The sequence below is a fragment of the Perissodus microlepis genome, chromosome 15 (genome assembly GCF_051167445.1).
Source record: "Perissodus microlepis isolate ML-2025 ecotype Zambia chromosome 15, ASM5116744v1, whole genome shotgun sequence".
NCBI classification, from domain to species: Eukaryota; Metazoa; Chordata; class Actinopteri; order Cichliformes; family Cichlidae; genus Perissodus; species Perissodus microlepis.
In genome coordinates, this window is record NC_140475.1 from 8,371,414 (window position 1) to 8,393,420 (window position 22,007).

Consider the following 22,007-nt stretch of genomic DNA (forward strand, 5'->3'; position numbering starts at 1 on the left):
ACCATCTCTGAAACCAGACTTTCCATCCTTACTTTGATTTGACAATGAGCACGCAAAGTGAATAAGCTTCATTTGTCTCTGTAGATTTTTCAAAATGACATCAGCCACTTCAGGAATGTTACGGTCAATTTGGGATGATAATCTAATGGATTATAAAACAAGTCTTTAAATGTAGCTATTAATAATTGCCAATGCTTTCTTTAATTGAACGATAATTTAATGTGCTAATTTCTTACTTGGGCTGATGTTTATTCCGCTTTTCTCTGTGAACTTATTTGGTGGTCTCTCCTTCTCCCATAACAGCATCCCTGTTTATAGTTCCCTTTATTTTAATAAAAAATGTTCTTGGCACTGATCTGTGGTCGTCCCGCGTAGCCAAGGCTGCAGATTTTTATTGGGTGATGTCGTTTCCTGTGGGCACCGGCGTGGCCACCAGCCTGCCTGTATGGGCTTTGCATCACAAATCCGTTCTGATATTGCTGTTTGGCAGTCGAACAAAAGCTGGCACAGCGCACGCACAATTTGGAGCCCGACTTGCATTGAGCCATAGGAGCCCAGGCTTTTTACAAATAGGGTTTGCAGGCATTGATGTGCTTCCTAGTTGTTCTGCATTTGTGGACTTTAAGGTTTGGCAATTGGGATTTAATGGGCATAAGACAGGCCCTGGTGAGTTGTAAAACGCCATGTTTAGAGCGAGGGCACACATGGTCTTGATGGATAATTCAGCCTCTTTGTGTTGTGTTTACTGTAGAGAAGCACTGAATTGAATGGTAATATCAAGAAGTGAGGTTTTGCATTTGTCTTGACTTGCAAACTAGTGAATTAGATGTTTCCAAGAACTCAAATCGGGGTTTAATGTACCCTCTCATAGCACGCCACGTCGGATTACCCGCATGGCTCATGACAACTGGCAAATCATCGGCATTAAAAAAAAGGATATGCCTCCTAATATTTGCCTGAAAATATTTGCGAGAGAATTTTTTTCACCTCGTTTTCTGCCGCTGCCCTTGAGAAATATAGCAGCAGCTGTGTCTGTTCACACCTCACCCAAAATAGTGTTTACACTATTAACATAGAAACCACAAGACCTAAGTGCCCCTCTCATGGAGCTTTGAGGATACAGCTGCTCCAAATGATGTTTTGCCTTTTCGTCAATACAAGCATAGACGTCTTTATCACACAAGCCAATCTCACTCTCTGTTTCTTACTATACTTAGTATGCTGCTCACATCATGAGGAAGTGTTGAGTTTCCAGAGCTTAAGTGATACCAGCGAAGGTGAAGAGTGCATCTGGATTTTTGTGCAGTAATATTATAATAGTTATTTAGCAATAACAAGTAAGAGTTATTGACTTTTGTATGCGCGTAGAATATAGCCAGTGATGAGTCATAGTGGAGATTTAACAGATGCTCTTCAATCTCTGTCGTTCACTGTGTGTCAGAGATAACAAATTTCAGTAACATGTGTTGTTATGATACAAAACTCATTACCTTTTTTTTCTCAAAGTATATGTGGTGACAGTTTTGATTAAATGAAAAAGACTTTAGGCGATCGTCCTCAGTCTTCCTCACCGTTAGCAAATTTCTGATTTAAGATGCACATTCTTTTGCACTTTCTGACAATCATGAATGCAGCCAGTTTCTCTCGCTTTCCGTGCCTGAGCACCTCGCCCGCTCACTTTCACTCTCCTTCCTGTTAGTTTCTTTCTATTCTGGTCGTCTGACAGCGTCAGCGAATCGTGCGGCAAGCTGTCAACCCTTGCTGACCTATCACAGATGATGTTTTTTGCAGCTGAGCGCTAGCCTGGCAGAGCAGGCCGCGTTCTCCAGAATGCCCGCACACACACACACACATACACACACACACAAACCATTCACACACCACATACACTCCAGGCATCTCCCTTTGAGGGTACCTACAATTTGCAACACACACACATGGAGGGACACAATCTTGCTTCTCCCCCCCCCCCCCCTCCCCCCTCAAAACGTAAGGAATGCTGATGGGACAGAACAAGTGCAACCTGTCTGTCAGCGTCTGCAGTGATGAGCGGAACGTACCAAGTACACAAATAGGGGTTTGTTGAGGGTGGGGGGTCTAAAATGGTTTTTGAGGTGGGAGGAAGTATTAACTCTGGAAATTTGTTGTCATGTTGATGTCATGATGATGTTATCTTCCTCTTCTCTTAGGACCCTCCCATGGCGGTAACACTGGGTCTGAGGATGGAAGAGATGATCTTCAACTTGGCTGACACACACTTATTTTTTAATGACCTGGAGGTGAGTCACAGCTGTTAACATTGTCAACAGTTGAAGTTTTTGCTCTGTCTTCAGCTTTTGCACAAAGCGTAATGTTGAGAATGTCATTGTTCCACTGATTTGATATACACACCTTATCATACACCAGCTTGGACTGAGCAAACGGTAGGGCACACCACTGTCAAAATTCATGCTCACAGTCACATCTAAAGCCAATTTACAATCAACAGTTATTTTAACTTTTGACTTTTAAAGTTAATACATTGTCTTCTTGTTTATCTGTATTTGTTTCTCTATTGTTTTCTCTTGTTCTTAACTAATTGTGAAGCACTTTGGTCAACTCTGTTGCTTTTAAATGTGCTATAGAAATAAAATTTGAATAGAACTGAATTGAATTAACATAATGACTTTGGGCTGTGGGAGGAAGCCTGAGGTCCAAATCATTACCCAGTTAGATACAACTGCTGCCCTCTAGTGGAGAAAATGAAGTTAACATACTGTAAATGTCACAACATGTCTATATTCTATCTTTAGCACATTGTGTTTGTAATAATTGTTATTTGTATGTGTATCTGTATACAGGAATGTGATCAGGTGCATATTGATGATGTGTCATCAGATGACAATGGCCAGGACTTAAGGTGATTATTAAAAATTAACTTTTGTGTAAAGTTGTAGTATTCATTCATTTCTGTAGATCATATATTCAGATAATCATTAACAACATTTGTCCAGTTTGTGTTTTAATATTAACTTGATGACTAAAATTTTAAAAGTATGTAGATGATACTTAACTGCATTCTTACAAATAAATGCTTGCCGTTATGTTTGTGATACCAGTACCAAAATACAAATAACCATCTTGTTTTTTTTTCTACCAGAGCAGATTTTCAAATAAAACATATTATTATTATTGACAGTACTTACAGTTTTGCAACTGATGGCTTCCATGCAGCTGCAACCAGCGCAAACCTGTGCCTGGCTACGGGCGTCCGCGGTGGAGTCGACTGGATGAGGAAACTGGCCTTCCGCTACCGACGAGTCAAAGAGTTGTATAGCACGTACAAAAACAATGTGGGGGGTAAGCCAATCAGAATAGACCCAGAATAGAGTTGAAAATGAGTTTTACTTTAGTTAAACTCTACAGGAGTTGAAATGTTCTAAAATTATATTCACACCCTGTCTGGGAAAGGGGGGAGCATTCAATCCTGATCATCTATAAGATGTTAAAAAACTGTTTTGTTTTGGGGGGGTTTAACTTTGTATAGGACTATTTAAATATTAAAGTTAATTAATAACAGAATAGAAGAATAGAATAGTCCCTTGTTGTCACAGGGAACACTGTGCAATGAAATAGTGGAACAGTATAGACACAGATACAAATACAGCAAATACAGCTTATTTTTTAATGCTCAAACAAAATTGGAGTGCATTGTAGAGTGCTTATAGAATAAAGAAGTTGGTGGTGTGTTTTAGGTCTGCTGGGTCCTGCTAAGAGAGACGCCTGGCTGCAGCTCAGAGCTGAGGTGGAAGCTCTGACTGACTCCTGGCTCACCCACGCACTCAAGTCCCTGTCCATAATCAGCTCCAGGTGCCACTTTCCATTTTATTTCCACGATTTACACAGATGGCAATGTCTCTTCTAGTCCTCTCTTCCTTTGATTTCCGTGGTTAAGAGTTAGGGTTGGAACTGAGCACCAGTGGACACTAGAGGCACTCGTGGATCTATTCATGCATTTACCTACCCACCTCCACTGTGCATAATATGGCCTATTCTTTCTCTTTGTCTCTCAGGAGTAACTGTGTAAATGTGTTGGTGACCACAACACAGCTCATACCAGCGCTGGCCAAAGTTCTCTTATATAGTCTGGGATCTGTTTTTCCTATTGAGAACATTTACAGTGCAACAAAAATAGGTAAGCACACGTAAACACACGCATCTGTACTCATGCGTACACAGTCCATGAATTTAAAACAAAGACTAAATTAATGATTTCATTCATGGACTGAATTAAATAATACAATATATTGTGGAATGGAAGTCATAAAATAGTAACTGGACAGATACAGTACTGTGCAAAAGACTTGAGTCACTCCTCATATCTTTGTTTTTCTAGGAAAATGGGAAATAGGTGCAATGATTTATTAAAACATGCGCAAACAAACACGGGAAAACAGTCCATTTGTACAATTCACACAAGTTTGAAAGTCAGTGTTTAATATGACCACTTTTATACACAGCCTGGACTCTCTTATTTATGCTTTCTGGTAGATTCCTTGAGCAGTCATCAGGAATAGTTCTCCAGGCTTCTTAAAGACATTCAAATCTTCCCCTCTCCGTCAATAGAGAGTGTGTGTGTGGGTGTTTTAAATCCAGGTATGCTTTTACTGCATCCTTTCCTTTTTTTATGCTTGAATGACTCATAGGTCAGTGTTAAGATGTTAAATGGCTTAACGAGCAAAAAAATCATCCCTGTGAAAATGATCAGATATAAGAACTGGACTGAAAATGGTGAAAAAGCTGCAAAAAAAAAAAAATATATCGAGACCATTGCTAAACAAATTGCAAGATAATCTGGATAGCTAGAAGCAAGTGAGGGGTGACTCAAGACTAATTTAAACGTGTGCTCTTATACTACTAATGTCAATGATTTTGATTGAAAGGGAAGATGATCTTTTTGAGGTGGATGACGTCACACAATCCGAAACATAGCTCCACCCAGCAGATGTTTCATTTGCCACATTAGGCGAAGTCACCTGTGTGGGTGTAGAATGTCTTTAGTATGACTCACTTATCCCCACACTTACAGTATTCTTCCAGCATTATATCCGCACTCAGCTCGTGCGTTCCCGATCTGGCCTCGACACACATGTCGCTCAGGCTGCACGCCTACACTCTGAACGGACTCTAACCTCAGCTGGTTGTGACAGTGTACCGCAACCATGGCCAGTGCTGACTTATTGAAGAGTGGAAACAAAACAACTCAGACTGGGGTTTGGGTACAAAGATACAACACTCAGGAAATGTATGTGTGTGTCACTATGTGATATGCCTTGATTCAAACAGATGTAACAATCTGATATCTTTAAAAACTAGTGTTTAAGGTCAGATGCCACGCCACTTCTGGGTATGCTATTTTTAACTATTAAATCACTAGACACCATCTTGTGTGTTTGTGTGTTCACTTCACCCTAGTACGCACAGCTCTATCTCTTCCTGTGTTTTATTTCCATCTAAACAAAGGAAAAACCTGTGAAAGCCATTTGTTTGTCTCCAGGCAAAGAAAGCTGTTTTGAGCGTATAGTCTCCCGCTTTGGCACAAACATTACATATGTTGTGATTGGCGATGGAAAGGATGAAGAGCATGCCGCCAGCCAGGTAAACAAATGACACCTGAACTTTGACCCCTCTGACCATGTGACCCTCCTTCCTCCCCCTTGTTTATTTGTTTTTTGCAGGAAAAGAGAGTTGCTTTGAACGCATAATGCAAAGGTTTGGCAGGAAAGTAGTGTATGTTGTAATTGGGGACGGTGTGGAAGAGGAACAGGCGGCCAAAAAGGTAATGGACCCGCAACCTCACCGTGACCCCCCGCCTACTCAGCACAGCGTGTGCTCTGATTGGACGAAGCCCGCCTTTCTTTGCTGCTGCAGTTTTGTGTTGGTCCTTTACTTTTTCTGGTCTACTTGCTTTGGTTTTTGTTTTGTTTTTTTCATGGAGTGACAGGAGACTTTTGCAGCCGTCAGAGTGAAAATTTGAGAATGAGCCTCAGCTGCTGATGGATATTTTGCACCAGCTTTTTCAGCGTCAGCTATTCCAAATTTGTGTCAATAACAGATTTTTATTAGATTGACATTGGCATCTGCAATTGTGTAATGAATGGCTGTGTAAATGTACACGCTGACTAGGGCTGTGAACAGCCTCATTTGTTCAGAGCAATGATCCTGCCGTATCCTGTGACGTGTCTCCTGTTATGTGTTTTTAACTGATGTTGTAGTTGTATAACAAAAAAAAAGGGAGATAAGTAGTGATCTATTTTAAGTTTGCTACACCAGAATATTTTCTTAATCCTCTCTTCTACAGCTTTTGGTTTCATTCATCGTGCTGGGTGCTGGGGTTGTTAAAAGATGGCTTTGCATTTTGGGATATACTCTTTTTTTTACTTTCTTACTGAGCACTAAATACATTGGATTTGGATGGTTTTCAACATTAGCATCATCTTAAAATTGGTTCAGTCCCCCTCCTGGCCCCCATCAGTCTACACACAATACTCCACAAGAACCTAGTATAATAGGATTTTGAAGTGTTTTGTCAAGTTATTAAGAATAAAAACCTGGAATAACCCATTTGCATGACTACCCTTCACTTGTGTTAAAGCTCCTTTGGCAGCAGCGAACGGAAATGAACCTTCAAGCTTTCATTTGAAGATTTCTCCAGTTCTCCTTAGCAAAATTGTTAAACCTCAGCCAGCTCAGTCAGACATTTTCAGGACTCTCCAGAGGTGTTTAGGTCTGGACTCTGGCTGGGTCAGTCCAGGAGTTTTCCCAGAGCCACTCCTGTGCTTTTTTGGCATTGCACTAGGGCCTTTTTTTCCTGCTGAAATATAATCCTGAGCACTCTGACAAAGGTTTTCACTCAGGATTTCTCTATATTTTCTGCCTTCATCATTCCCTCTATCCTTACTGGTTTCCCAGTACTTGACAGAAAATTACTGATGGAGCATAGTGCTGCCACCTCTGTCTTTGACTGTAGGATTAGAATTAATGAGGTGATGCCCAGTGCCTAGTTTCCTCCATGCGTCTGTCTTCATTTTAGATCAGATTGGATTACTGTCTTAATGAATGTTTCTCCCATCCCTACAAAGGATTTTATTCATAGTGACTACTGGGTTCTTAGTTACATGGCCTCCGTCCCAGTTACGGAGTTTGGCTGAAACAAGGAGGACATTTAATAAAAGTAGGAAGCGCCACAACTGTGAGTGTCATAACAACAGGTTTGTTATCATCCATCCATTCATCCATCCATCAATCTTCTGCCACTTATCTGACACTGGGTCATCAGTCTATTCACAACACAGGGGTCATGTTTACCTCTGTAGCATCCCCTTTTCTTTTAACAACAGTCTGAAAATGTCTGGGAACTGAGGAGACCAGTTCCTGGACCTTTGGGAAAGGAATGTTGCTCCATTCACACAGTCCAGTGTCATAGCATCAGAAATGCAGGCTTTCGAACTGAGCACTCTTTAGTCCATTTTACCAAAATTTTGATTCATCTGACTGCAGAACAGTTTTCCACTTCCAAAACTGAGGTTATTGTACTAAAAATCTTAAAGATACAGTGTCTAACCAGATGCTTACTCTGGATGGCTTTACCTTGGCCTCCAGTAACACTGGGATGAGTCTTGGAGTCTTTTTTGACCAGGATGTCTCCTTCAATGCACATATTAAATATTGTAAGGTAAAGACCTTACAATAAAAAGCACCTTGAGGCAACTGTTGCTGTGATTTGGTGCTTTGTAAATAAAACTGAATTCAACCTGATGCTCTTTTCATACCCAATCATCTTAATGGCCTGCCTCAAGTTAACTTGATAAGTAGCAAACTCTTCATCTAGATATTTGTTTTAGCACCACTTTTAGGCTTTTCTTGTCCCCATCCAAACTTTTTTGTGATATTTCGCTGCCATCAACTTCAAATAAGCCAACATTTCTCATAAAATGGTATATTTTCTCAGTTTAATATCTTTATTAAAATATGGGTTTATGAGATTTGCAAATCATTGCATTCTGTTTTTATTCACATTTCACAGAGTGACCCAACAGTTTTTTGGGGTTATGCATGAAGACAATATTTCTGTCTCTAATTTTAGTACAGTATCACAGGACTCTGAAAACTCTGTTGTTTTGTTATTGTGGAGTATTATGTGTAGACTGTGTTTAGAAAAAAACTGAATTCATTTCAAGATTAGTCTAAAACATAATAAAATGTAGAACAGGGTGTAAAAACTTCCCACATACAATTTTGGCACCACTGTTAAACCTTTTTAGGAAACTATTGACTTCAAGCTACAGTCAGCAAAAAGTTAAATTAGCTTAGCATAAAGGCTGGAAACATTGGGGAAACTGGTGTTTTAAAAAGTAAAAATTTCTTAGTCTTTACAGCTCACCAATTTAGTTATATCTTGTTGATTTAATTATAATGAAAACAAAAGTCAAAAACAACAGCTGCAGGGATTTTCTATGGGTTATATGAGTGTTTCAAAGTAGAGGCTAGCATCAGTCAAAGTAGAGGCTAGCATCAGTCAAAGTAGAGGCTAGCATCAGTCAGCACAAATCTTGTTATCCTTCATACATTTTAAAGTTCTTTGTACATATTATTGCTGATACATGTATGCTACAATTAAGTTGGTGATATTGAGAATTGCCCTTTGTAGATTTTTGTGCGTTGTTTTTTAAGGCTGAGGTACCTATTTTTAAAATTTTTATGCTAAGCTAAACTGACGAACCGCTGGCTGTAGCTTCACCAAGAGGGGAGAGATGAGTGATATAAATTATGTCATCTGATGTAACCTTCTGAACAGAAGGATAAGCATAATTCCCAAAATGCCACCCTTTGTCTTAAAGCCTTAGAAATGCATGGATTTTTGTTTGCAGTGCAGCTACAAGCTACAGTAGTGTAGCTTGCATGTGGTTAGGCGGTGGTGGTGTGCAACAGTGATAATTGTACGTCTGATTTTAATGATGTGTGTCCACTCCGCAGCACAACATGCCTTTCTGGAGGATATCAAGTCACTCTGACCTGCTGGCATTACACCAAGCACTGGAGTTTGAGTACCTGTAACTATTATAGCAATATGGACTCATTGCATTGTCACATGGACACGGTCAGCCAGGCAGCCCCTTTCTTTTGTATAACTATTTAAGAACACACAACACTGCAAGTGTTTCTGTGATTACTTTCGTTTCCTGTCTTGTTTTTGAATGTCTGGATTTACAAACTCGTAATGGTCTTAAGAGGTTAAAGGAGGTAAAGAAGAGGAAAGTGGGATTAGGAAAAGGCTATCCGACACATCCTTGCTCAGCCCCCCTGGTCCTGATGCTGGGGACAGACCTCTGAAAATCCAGTCTGCTGTTCTTGCAGCTGTAGCAGGCTAAAACTGTCAAGGCTTAAGACCTTCCTTGGACTGGGAGGATATTTTTTTCCCTTGAGATCTAGTTTGTGGTCAGAGCACCCAGGTGGAAATGAGGACTTGTGGCATCACTTGGGGGGGAAGATCATTGGCTATGCATTAATTTGAAGGCTTCTCTGTACAGACCATATCATGTATACTGGGATAACAGCTTTTTTTGTAAGGGTTTTGTTCCCGGTGGTATAATAATCACGACAAAAGAATGCAGTCTGTGGTAGAAATTTGTGTAAATTATTTACAATAAACTTACATGACAGTGGTAGGGTTTTGGGGTTGTTTTTCTTTTTCTTTTTGGTCAAATAATTGGAAATTTTGAGGCTCTTTTGTTTTTTCCTTCTGGTTTTTGTATTTTGTTTTCTTTCTGGTGGGTGGGGCTTGAAGATGTGCGTCATGATGTGTTGTGCCTTAATGTGTTTGAATGTCTTTTCTTTATTCAGAAATGTCTATGTATGTAGATATAAAGGAGAAAACCTATCCACATGACCTATGCATCTTCTTTCATAAAAGAAACAAGATCCTTAGCACAACCTGTGATACTGTAACTAAAGTCACAAAATGACAGGGCTATAATAAGAAGGGGGAGCAATCTGTTAGTGAGCACACTGAGCCTAAAGCTAGAGTTTAACATCCCTATTGTGCTCTACCTGAACAGATTGCCTTTGAACCTTATACTGCATACCTAACTCCTCTTAAGGTTATTTTCATGGTTTTTGCTTAAAAAAAACATGAAAACCCAAAAAACAAACACACACACCACACAGGCACCATTTCCTATTCTGCTGATGTACTGAGAGAGATGACAAACAATAGAATATTTTGATTTTTTTTGTCTAAATTCAGAATAATAACTGTCCCATATTCAATATCCATTTTATGTACATTGAAGAATTCTAGGCCTTTGTTTTAATTTGATTACGGTTTATTTATAGCTCATAAAAACCATCAGAATACTTGATTTCAAGCAGTATAAACACTCTTTCTTTTGGTCTGCTCAAGTACCCACAACCTTAAGGAAGACTGCTGACTTGACAGTTCTCCGGGTCATGATCATTAACACCTTCCATAAGGGTAAGCCACAGAAAGTCACTGTTGAAAGGCTGGTTGTTCACAGTGCTGTATCCACGCATATTCATGGAAAACTGACTGGAAAGGAAAGTTGTCATAGGAAAAGGTGCACAAGCAATGGGGATGCCCGCTGCCTTGAGGGCATTGTCAACAACTTGGGCGAGCATCACAAGGAGGGGACCGAGGCTGGTGTCAGTGCAGGAGACACCAGATGGAAAGAGGCTACAAATGTCACATTCCTCATGTCAAACCACTGCTGAACCAGAAATGCGAGGAGCATCTTACTTGAGCTGAGGAGGAAAAGAAGTGGACTGCTGCTCTGTGGTCTCAAGTCATCTTTTCAGATTAAAGTAAATTTGGGATTTTCATTTGAAAATTAAGGTCCCTGAGTCTGGAGGAAGAGTGCAGATTCACCCAATGAAGTTTTTTCAGTCTGATGATTTGGATTTTCATGTCAAATACTAGTGTTGATGGTAGTCGGTCCATTATGTTTTATCAAGTCCAAAGTCAATACAACCATTTACCAGGAGATTTTAAAGCACTTCATGCATCCATTTGCTTACAATCTTTATAGAGATGCCAATTTCCTTTTTCCAGGAAAACCTGGCTTCTGCTTGCAGTACCAAACCTAATGGCTCCCCAACTGAATCTAACATGAACACGTGTTCTCTGTAGAGTTGCTAAAGGGAAGATGGAAAAATAATCCGACACCAAAATACAGACAATCTGAAGGCTGCTGTCAAAGCAAACTGGACTTTGATTATCAACTCGACAAGGCCACAAACTGATGCAGTAATTTGAGGCAAAGGAGACTCCATTGAGTTCCATTTAAATGAAGCTGGGCATTTCTGTATTATAAATTAATGATTTTAGGAAATATTCTAATTGTCAGGCTTGATGTATGATTTCTTTGAGTTATAACCCATTATAATTAATCCCAAAATAAAAGGATTGAAATATTTCAAGTCATACTTGATAAAAGAATTATGCGACAAACTCGTGATAGTCTGGCTTTTTGATGTACTCGATTGTAACCTGAGGAAACGTATGCAAACCTGCCAAGCTGCACAAGGTAAATGGTAAGCTTCTCATGTAAAAGGATTTCACATGCATCATTTTATGTAAAAAATAAATAATAATACATAAGCGCTGTTTATTAGACTTGGGGGTTTTCATGTCATTTTTTGACACTAGTACTATAGCAAATAGAACAATCTAGAAAACCAATTACTTCAATGGTATTCATCTCAACTATTTCATTTCTCTCCAATTAGGTAACTGTTATTCCTTTATATTCTTTCTTGGACAATGTTCCATTTAAGTGCTTTAAGTTTTTAAAGATGTTTTGAAAGCTTCAACAATGTTCATTATCTGACTGGCTTTTTAGTTTTTAATCAAACCAGCTAACAGATAGCAACACTCCATGGAGCCTAAACCATAGTAAGTGGACTTAACTTGAGGTCAAGTTAAGTTCACCAGGATTTGAACTTTTACTAGATGCTGCAATGGTGTGAATTTCAAAACTGCGCATTGCACGGTTCAAGTTTCACTCGTTCATACTCACAAATTTGGGATCCATGCTGCTTGACCATCAACGTTTTCTGGCTAAGCAGTAACAATGTTATCCAGAGGGCAAAGAGCTTTTTCAACATTAAATAAATAAATAAATAAATAAAAAATCTTAAATTCTCAATTTGGAGAAAGAGCTCATGAAATGATGCACTAAAGAAGCAACAAGATTGGTACACAGTGAAATAATGCTCAATATCCAACCAAGCAACTCAAATCAATAACACACTCCAGAGCTTCATTTCATTGTTTTATTGACACTTCATTTCTTGGACTTGAAGTATTCCTCAATCACATCCTTGGCCTGGGACTCCTTGCCATAATCCTGTAGGGGGGATAAATAAAATTAAGGTCAACTGAGCCCAACATCACAGACATGTATGCCTACAAACATTAAACAGCCATTTGGAAATAAATGCAAGTTTATTACGCAAGGGAAACATAACGAGCTACAATTAACACATGTCCAGCTTTATTTAAACACTATTTGTTTCAGTCTTTGTCATAAATTATGTCTCAATGCAGTGTGGAGGTGATCAGCTTGTTACACCGTGTCAACAACTCACCTCTAAAATTAGTTTAGTTCAGGCACACATGTTTACTGCAGCTGTGGTATAGGTATGCTGCTTAGATTGAGTTAAATACACCAACTCAAGATACCTTGATTTTATAACTACACTAGTGATGACGCCGTGGCTCGCCTTCTAACTGGTAATCGTAGGTTTGAGTCTATCACCCCAATTCTCACTGGCCTCCAATTAAACACTGCATTGATTTCAAAATCCTACTGCTTACTTATAAAAATCATAAATAACATTGAACCCAGCTACCCTATTGATCTCCTTAGTGTGTATACTCCCAGCAGAACACTGAGATCTTCTGACCAATTGCTCTTGGTGCAACCTAGGTCACAGCTGAAAACCAGAGATGACTGTGCCTTCGCTTCAGTTGCACCTAACCTCTGGAATAACCCTCATACTATTCGCACGTCTGATTCAATCCAGACCTTCAAGTCTCGACTGAAAACCCACCTTTTTAGCTTAGCCTTCCCGGCCTCCTACAGCATGCCTTTTAAGTGTACTTTCTTGCCCTTCCCTTTCTTTGCCTATATTGTTTTATTGTTTTTATCGTTAAGTCTTGCTTGCTTATCTGCGTACTTGTATACTTGGTTAATCAATGCCTTCCACCTGCTAGCTTCTCTGCTATCTGCTTTTGTACTTTACTACTGTTTTATTGGATGATGTGAAGCACTTTGGCTACCTCTGGTTTTAAATGTGCTAGACAAATAAAGTTGTATTGTATTGTGATCATTAAAGGGAAGAGGAATTGCATGGATTGCCTTTATAGCACCTTTTTTGCCTACTGTCATTTGGTACTCTATGTAGCCATCCTTAGGGACCCCGGACACCACAGGCAGATGATGGGGCTTGTACGCTGGCTCCTCTCTAGCCAGGAGTTAAACAGCTGCATGGCATGAGGCACAGCAACTGCACTTGACTGGCAAATATAGTTCTAACTCATAACTCTGTTTCTTTCGCTGTTATGTTAGAGGGATCTCACTGAATTTCCATTTAAGGTTTCCTATATAGATCAAAAGGCTAATCAAGTGAATTCAGACTTGCCAAAGAAAGAAAGCAGCATAATTACCTTAACAACGACGCAGCTGCAGCCAACCACCTTGCGTGGTTTACCCTCGCGGTCGATCTTGCACAGACCAACCCACTCACCAAGCTTCTTGTTGTCATCAACCTGCCAGAGTTTAAAAGGTCACTTCAACTTCATGAATGAATTTAAGTCAATACAGTAAAAATAATAATAAGCACAGGTAGAATAGTGCATTATAGTCCAGGCTCAACTGTATCTCAGACAGAAATTGGGTAACAATTGGCAATCTCCTCACAGTATTCAGTAGAGGGAGCCAAATTATCATCAGCGATACAGCAGTGCTACATTCTCTTTATGCAACTGGTTAAAAAAATAAAATAAAAGAACGCAGTCCAACTGTCCATGAACATCAAACCAAACCCAAGCAAATCCAGTACCTTGATGAGATTGATCTGATGCTCGGCGCAGAGGGCCTCCACCAGCTTGACGTACATGGGCTCATCGCAGTTGGCAGCAAGGACGCAGAGATGGGCCTGACGTCTATGAAAGAACAGGGGGGAAAAAAAAAAAATTAACTCACATTAAAGGCTACTACATTAGACCATTCACACTTTAAACTGATAGGATGGCTCAGATAGACGTTTGAAGTTAAAGCTCTCTAAAAGGTTTAAGACTTACTTGTCCAGAGCCTTGGCAGCCTCACGGATACCGCGGGCCAGGCCATCGTGGATGAGTGCGGTCTTGAGCACTTCAGGGAGAGCGGTGTTGACATCCATCACACCTCCGGCAGGACTGCTGTTGGAAGTAAGATAAAAACAATCTTAAAATTTTGAGGAAGATGAGCACAAGAAATTGGGGCCTCTTCAGCTGAGCTTTTGGCATGTCAGTGCGGCGAGCGTCTCACTCATTGTAGAGTGAAGGGGTATCCGACAAAAGATGGGATCATCAGTCATGCACAAAAGCTCAGCTGGCAGAAAAACACAATAATGAAATTTCAGAATAATATCCAGACTAAAATCTATACCAGGTTTATCAAGCCTTCCTGCATCTAAACTGGACTACGACGGTTTGGAACTCCTCTCTTGCAAAGTTAGAATTAGTTGTAAATGTTGCAGCCAGACTGCTGACGACATAATATATTCCATCAAGGTGTACATGTTTGGCTTCTCAATCATTTAAATCTGAGCTGAAGAAAGGCCAACTGAGTCAGTGTTCTACACAACACTGTCACTAGGTTTCAAATAAGTTACTGCTAGCATGTCAAAGCCCTTAAATACTTCAGATCAGTGAGAAGACTTCAGGTTACTGAAAAACATGCCTGTTTAAGACTCCACATATATTTTTCATACATAGCTGCACTAAAGGCAGGACTACTACTTCTAAACCCCTTGACTGTATTCACATATGAAGAGCAATATAACAAAGATCAAGGTGATTACACTAGTAATCACCTTGATCCTGCCGCATATCAGTATCTCAGGTTAATTTTAAACTAGATTTGCTATTGTGTGATTGTATAAACCTATTAAACATTAGCCCCCTGGACCGGACTATGGACATGCCTTATTTATGAGCTTTCTATTATATGCCTTTCTCTCATTTTTGTACACATTTCTCTTCGATTTGCACATATTTCTTGTGACTGTATACATTTCTCCTGTTTGCCATTTGTCTGGCTGGTGACCCTTTATATTTTATTCCTGCACAGTTGTGCGTTGTACATGTACAATGACAATAAAGGGCTATTCAATTTTATAGTAAATTGCTACATGCGTGCCGGTAGTATAACTGAACCTCTATCCCTGCTAAGCTAGCCACTTGTCTCATGTGAAATATTCCCTTTTACGCTATAAAGCACACTGTTACCAAAAAGCTTATGTTTACAAGGTCACTATCCTCTCCTAAACAAATTTCAGCTGTAGTTTAACTACGGCTCGTTTAAGTAACTTTTATTATCAAGTCATCATAGACACAAACGTCTTGCTCACCCTTCCTCGGCCATTGTAGATTTGCGATGGATGGTGAACTAAAAGTTCTGCAATGAAGAAGAAATGTGATATAAAAGTTATTATCCATTGTAAAGCGCCAACTCTTATGAATGTACAACTTAGGATGTTTGATTAATCCAGACGATTGTGTCAGGAGTTGAGGGAACGCACCTTTCCTGCAGATAAGCAGCGAGTAAAGAGGACGTCATAAGCCCGCGACGCGAATTTAACACCAGCAGGCCCCATCTGCGCCTCACTGTGGCGCCAGGTAAGTTGCCTGTTGTAGCTTTAGTTAACAGCTGAAACTACAAGTTGCCTCCTAGATATTATTCAGGTCTGCCAATACCGGCGAAAAACACGTTTTATGACCCACAGACACAATTCAGACAATTACATCTCAAGGACAGATACACATTTATTCATGTCGTTAGATAAACTCGTCATATGGGGTACTTCTTAATGTCATTCAACATTTCCCATTGGACATTTTCACAGTGTAAACACTGATCCTCCTCAGAAACGGTGGATTTTGATCTTACTGGAATTTTATTCCTTTAAATGTTTAGAGGAATACAAGCAAACCAAAGAAGTTTAAACCTTAAGAAAACGTTAAAAATGATAAAACGTAAATAATAATCCATAAATGCAAAAGATGCATAATTTTCCTCAGAAATGTTTTTTTTTTTTATTTTAGGAAATACATTTTTTCAATAGAAAACATAATAAAATATGATCTCCCCTACCAACTAATAAATAAATAAATACATTTAACCAGCTCTCACATGAATATGGAAACAACAACATGAGATGAGTAGAAAACAAAACAGCATACAATACAATAAATAAGCATCTTCTTTGATGTGTAGATAAAAAGAGCAAAATCATAGGAAGAGTGATGCTGTATTTTTAAAGGAGCCACATTAAACCGTGACCATGCTACTTCCTGGCTTTTTAGTGAACCCTAACCCTAACCCCATCTCTAAAGTCTACTTACAGCAATAAATTGCTCTGCAGAGAACTTTATAATGCATGATTTAAGATTGCATCACATTTTATTGTACTTGAGCTTCATTGGAGCTCTGTTGCTTTAACATTAGACACCCTGATTTTATCATTTCAGCCTTAAAGTCAAAAAGAATTGATGGATGTCTTTTGAATCTTTTTCTCTCAAATTCACACCAATTTTCATTTCGTATAAATGATTACTTTAGAAATTTGTTAGTGAGTTTCCATTCTTCATTTTACTACAACAAATCAAAATACTTTTTACACCTGTTCTGTACGGGATGTAGTCATTGCGGATTCAGACAGGGGGAAAAAGTAAACAAGATAGCAAAATTGTCAGGATCCTGGGTCATTTTACCTAGCGTTCTTAGTTTTCCTGTGTTCCTGTGTCATTTTAAGTTCATTTGTTATTCTATGGGTCCTAAGTTGTTCAGGTTAATTTACTAGATTTCCCCTCATGTCTTTATCCCCCCTTGTCTCCCTCTGTGTGACCGTGTATATAGTGGTGTGAGTTATTGTGTTTTCCTCTTTCTGTCATGTTCTCTCTGTGTACTCTCTGTGTTATATTTAAGGTTCGTGTCTTGGGCCCTATTTCAGGAAGCCGGTTTAGTGCAAACTCTGAGTAAGTACACCCTGAGTGAACGAAAACTCTGGGTCTTCGGTTTCACAAAGCGAGTTCAGATGAAGCCTGAGTGAGTCACCATGACGACACATTCCGTGAAGCTAACCTGCCCCCTAGCAGGTTTACTGCAACTAACCCTGACTGTCCCCGCCTCTTTGTCGGAAACCTGACTGTAGGAAGTGTCAGACATGGCGTGCCCCTTCCTTGAAGAGCCAGTAGATGTTGGAGCCCAAATTCTCTGCAGAGCTCTCCGCCGGGAGAGAGTGGTTAGAGCGCGTTTGGACATATTATCATTCCCTGATGATTTCCTGTGTGAACGTTACCGTTTCTCAGCACAATCCATAATTTATTTGAATAACATCCTCAGGCCATATATTGCTCATGTGACACATCGCGGACATGCTTTCAGTTCATTACATATTATTTGTACTGCACTCCGTTTTTTTGCAAACGGGAGCTTTCTGTACAATATTGGTGACGCTGAGCACGTTTCCAAGGCTACCGTCTGTTGGGCAGTCAGGAATGTTACAGTTGCACTGAAACGTCTCCTGCACTCGTTTGTGGTGTTCCCCGGTCACAGACCCACAAGATTCATCAAAGAGGGATTCCACAAAATTGCAGGTATCAGGATGAACAAAACCTAATCCATGATGTGGTGATACTTGAACTACTACTTACATGTTGCAGCTATTTTCAGGGTTCCCAGGCGTGATTGGCTGTATAGATGGCACCCACATTCCAATCATTGCACCCTCAGTAAATGAAGGGGACTATGTGAACAGGAAGTCTTTCCACAGCATCAGTGTACAGGTACATAGTTCCCTGTAGCATTTCACACTAACAAGTGATGTCATTATAGTAATGGATGCTAATTTGTGTTCTCTGCACTGTGAAGATCATATGTGATGCTGCCAACATCATCACAAATGTGGAAGCCAAGTGGCCAGGCTCTGTTCATGACTCACGAATTTTCCGTGAATGTACACTGAGCACCAAATTTGGACATGGTGGGTCGAAAATACTTTGAAATATACAGAGACCAATTGCTACAGGGACGTTTGCACTGACGTGTATCCTTCTGTCCTAGGAGAGTTCACTGGCCACTTGCTTGGTGATAGGGGATATCCATGTTTACCCTATTTGCTTACCCCTTACCCTGACCCTGAACCGGGCCCACAGCAGCGATATAATCTGGCCCATTGCAGGACACGGGCCAGAGTTGAAATGACCATCGGAATGCTCAAGGCCCGGTTCCAGTGCCTGCAAAGACTCAGGGTCGCCCCAGAAAGGGCATGTGACATTATTGTGGCATGTGTGATTCTTCACAACATTGCCACAATTAGAGGAGAACACTGTCCATCTGAACCAGACATCAGCAGTGATCCACACGATGTACATCCTGACCCACCCACGAACATACAGGATGGAAGAGTAGTCAGAGACACCATATGTCACAACCATTTCCTGTGACCCGTCACCTCAACATGTTACAAGACGAATACACAGATTTTTTGGTCAACTGGCTTTATTGGTCGCCCTGTATGTCCTGTACACAAGGTATAAAAAGGTATATTAGTATGTTGTACAAACACTGACATAATTCGTCCATCTCTGACCACTTCACCCACCCTTAACTGTTGTTCCAGCAGTAAAATCTCCAACTTGGACTTTTGGATCTGCTGCTCGAGGTGTACCATTTCCATGTCACACTTCTGTATTTTCTTGACCAAATATGTCTTGTACAGCTGCTTTACAGGGAGCTATTGCAACACAGGACATAGCATTGACATCCATAGTACATGCCTACTTAGGTTGGTTGTGACTCAGTGCTGAACATCCTACTGTGGAAAGGTTTGTTGGAGGAGTGGCTGGACCCTCTTCCTCTTCATTTCCATCATCACTCTGTCAGGGACATAGTACGTCCATGGTGTTATCATAGTACCACATTGTATTCAGTTGTTATATTTTCCACTGTAAGATGTAAACCTCATGGTGTGTCTCTGTTGCTTCCTCCTCTGTAACAGCTGTCACTGTTTCGTCATCATTTGCCTGTAGTGGAGACATTAACAACATTGCTGTTCTACTGTTGACACATGTAGTCTGTGGAGTATTACGAGTACTCACAACTGCATGTTGGTCTGGCTCAACAGGGGGCTGCACCAGATGCAGTACACCATCACCATCAACTGAAAGAATATGGGGTTCATACAGGTCACTCATAACTTACAAGGGCCCAACTGGCAATTAACAGACATACCAATCACCGTACACCTCATTGTCATTATGCTCTCAAAGACAACCGACACTGAGGGAAGGCAAAATCAGTAGGACAATAACTTCACTACAACATAGTTCATTTTGGTAAGGAGTTCATCAAATGAATGTGTCGCACTGCAAAGGTGACTGTGAAGAAAGGATGTATGCACATCATGTATTGTTTTGGATTTACCTCTTATGTAGGCACTTGTGTCTTGCGGGGTTATTGACTCAGAGGATGTCCCCGCAGAGATGCCTTCAGCCACTGGGCGCCCACTGTTTTGGCTGAGGGCCAACTGCTCAGCCTCTGTGAGTGGTGGTGGTGGAGGACCCCCACCTGTTTTTCGGGCCTCCGCTTTTTTTCTGTTGGCTATAACGGCTCACATTTGAGCATACAGAGTCAGCAAATATGTACTTGTAATGTGCTCAGATAATTTCAATGAGTGCTTACAGAAGGACAATGAATGTAGCCTCTAACTGCAATTGATTTGCATGGGACAAACAGACCAAGCACCATGGCTCGTAATACAATTACACCTCACCTGTTTGGACTATATTTTTGTATTTCATTTTTACATGCTGCCAGGAACGTTTGGGGCCTGTTGGGTTGCACCTGCGCTCACATCACATCACAACATTAAATGTATACAATGATAATAGATAGGATATAGTACATTACCGTGTTAAATGGGTGGAGATCCCTAGATCAATGTTTACATTTGCACTCACGCATTGACTCTGTCGGCTATGTTTTGCCATGCATGCTCCCTTTCTTTTGCAGCTGTGGCTGTGTTACTTTTTTTCTGCAAGATGTGCATGTTGTCGGCATATGCTGCCATCAGGGTTTCGGCCTCAAGCGCTGTGAAATACGTCGACCGCACCTTCTTTCCCTCCGTCTCCATGGTGACTCGCTTGATCTGTGCTCCACTGATCAGGGCTTTATGTATCCTCGTGCGCGCCCTCATGCTGTGTGTTCCCTTGTGTGCCTCACTGTGAAGTTTAGTTTGTATTTTCCCAGTATAGTTTAATTTTGTATCTTTTCCTCGAGTCTGCAATAAAGCAGTGCTTTTGAGCTTTTTCCCCGTGAGTTTGTGTTTGGGTCCTCTCCTGCCTGCACACGGCCGAAACATGACAAAAATAACATCATCGTTTACCCTCACACTATATCTTGCAGAGACGAACACAGTAACTTAAACAAGTACATCTTAAGGACAGACTCACATTTAAGTGCTTAGACACAATTTTAATTACATTAATGCAATATTTAAATAAAGGTTGGTCAAAATAATTTAGTCATTCATGAGAAGTGATGCATTAAAGTAAACACTTTTAATAATGCCACTAAGTTTAGATATGTACTGCTTTAAAGCAAGAACATAAGGTCACAACAGCTGCGCATGAACTGATAACCGTGTTCCTAGCAATGCAATGACACTATTTCTATGCCTATCTACTTGTTAGACTATTATCCTGCTTGTGACATAATCACCCTGTTTATCAGGTCACGCGTGTTGCCTTCTTGTTCAAATAAAGATGTGATCTAATTTCCCATCAGAGAATTTCAAATCCTGCAATGATTTACCCAGCTGTCAATATATGCTTAACTTCTTGTCCATTACAAACATAAGTATTCTCTAATTCTAGTTTCTAGTTCTGTTACTGATATTAAGTAATGTTAGAAAAAAGGCAATATTTAATACAACGGGCCAGGAAGTGTTTTCATAATGTTCAGACCCTCTGGCCTCCGAAGTAATAAGACTCTTTAACACGCAAGTGAAATATACCTACCAGCCAATTGTTCAATTGTTCATTCACTCAAATATCTAATCAACCAATCACATGGCAGCAATTCAATGCATTTAGTAGGGTAGACATGGCTAAGATAACCTCATTAAGTTCAAACTGAGCATCAGAATGGGGACGACAGGTGATTTAAGTGGCATTGAATGTGTTAAGCGTTAGGGCCAGATGCTTTTGAGTGTAGTTCCACATCGGTAGAAGATCAGTTGAACACCACAGCCTGCCTGAGTAATGCAGTTGACAGTGTCCATCCCACAGTGTGCAGATGTGTACTGATGGCTGCTTCCAGCAGGACAAAGCACCATTCCATTCCTCAGAGCACAAATCATCACAAACTGGTTTCTTGAACATGCCACTCAGTTCACTGTCCTTATATGCCCTCAACAGTCACCAGATCTCAATCCAGCAGTGCACTTTTAGGATGTGGTGCAATGGGAGATTCACATCGTGGCTGTGCAGCCAACAAATCTGCAGCAACTGTGTGATGCTGTCATGTCAACATGGACAAAATCTCAGATGAATATGTGCCACACAGAATTAAGGCAGTTCACAAGGCAAAATGGGGTCTAACCATGTACTAGCAAGGTGTACCTAAGATGATACCTTGTTGATGATATAATATTAGAAAGTTGGATAAATTAACAACTTTGTT

The 22,007-nt window shown here is 40.3% G+C and overlaps 2 protein-coding genes and 2 non-coding genes across 9 annotated transcripts in view; 1 reads left to right on the top strand and 3 right to left on the bottom strand.

Annotated features, from left to right (window-relative positions):
• eya4 (EYA transcriptional coactivator and phosphatase 4) overlaps positions 1–11,608 on the top strand; it is a 52,232-nt gene extending 40,624 nt beyond the window's left edge. For 3 of the 6 annotated variants that reach the window (XM_084953056.1, XM_084953060.1, XM_084953061.1), the window contains 6 exons: positions 2,190–2,279; positions 2,841–2,899; positions 3,179–3,339; positions 3,735–3,849; positions 4,053–4,174; positions 5,718–11,608. In XM_084953056.1, coding sequence (XP_084809182.1) covers positions 2,190–2,279; positions 2,841–2,899; positions 3,179–3,339; positions 3,735–3,849; positions 4,053–4,174; positions 5,718–5,980 — 810 coding nt within the window. In that variant the 3' untranslated portion in view covers positions 5,981–11,608. Of the gene's footprint in view, positions 1–2,189; positions 2,280–2,840; positions 2,900–3,178; positions 3,340–3,734; positions 3,850–4,052; positions 4,175–5,536; positions 5,638–5,717 lie in introns of all 6 variants that reach the window. The other 3 variants (XM_084953057.1, XM_084953062.1, XM_084953059.1) reach the window with 2 other exon arrangements.
• Positions 11,609–12,316: 708 nt separating this feature from the next.
• On the bottom strand, positions 12,317–15,913 carry rps12 (ribosomal protein S12). The gene is made up of 6 exons (XM_084953063.1): positions 15,844–15,913; positions 15,673–15,719; positions 14,363–14,479; positions 14,122–14,224; positions 13,727–13,828; positions 12,317–12,404 (listed from the first exon to the last, which is right to left on the bottom strand). Exons 2-6 carry the CDS (start codon positions 15,684–15,686, stop codon positions 12,342–12,344), a joined length of 399 nt encoding a protein of 132 aa, XP_084809189.1. The 5' UTR covers positions 15,687–15,719; positions 15,844–15,913; the 3' UTR covers positions 12,317–12,341.
• LOC146371599 (small nucleolar RNA SNORD100) lies at positions 13,936–14,019 on the bottom strand. Its single transcript, XR_014802841.1, has one exon. It is a non-coding gene; the product is annotated as a small nucleolar RNA SNORD100 (small nucleolar RNA).
• LOC146371600 (small nucleolar RNA SNORD101) lies at positions 14,563–14,639 on the bottom strand. Its single transcript, XR_014802838.1, has one exon. It is a non-coding gene; the product is annotated as a small nucleolar RNA SNORD101 (small nucleolar RNA).
• Positions 15,914–22,007: the final 6,094 nt, after the last annotated feature.

Bases quoted from the DNA above. Each gene is read 5' to 3' on its own strand.
- rps12 (XM_084953063.1), bottom strand. The intron at 14,225-14,362 runs GTAAGTCTTAAA...GTTCTTTCATAG, and splicing joins GCTGCCAAGGCTCTGGACAA to ACGTCAGGCCCATCTCTGCG. The intron at 12,405-13,726 runs GTAATTATGCTG...TCCCCCCTACAG, and splicing joins GCAGCTGCGTCGTTGTTAAG to GATTATGGCAAGGAGTCCCA.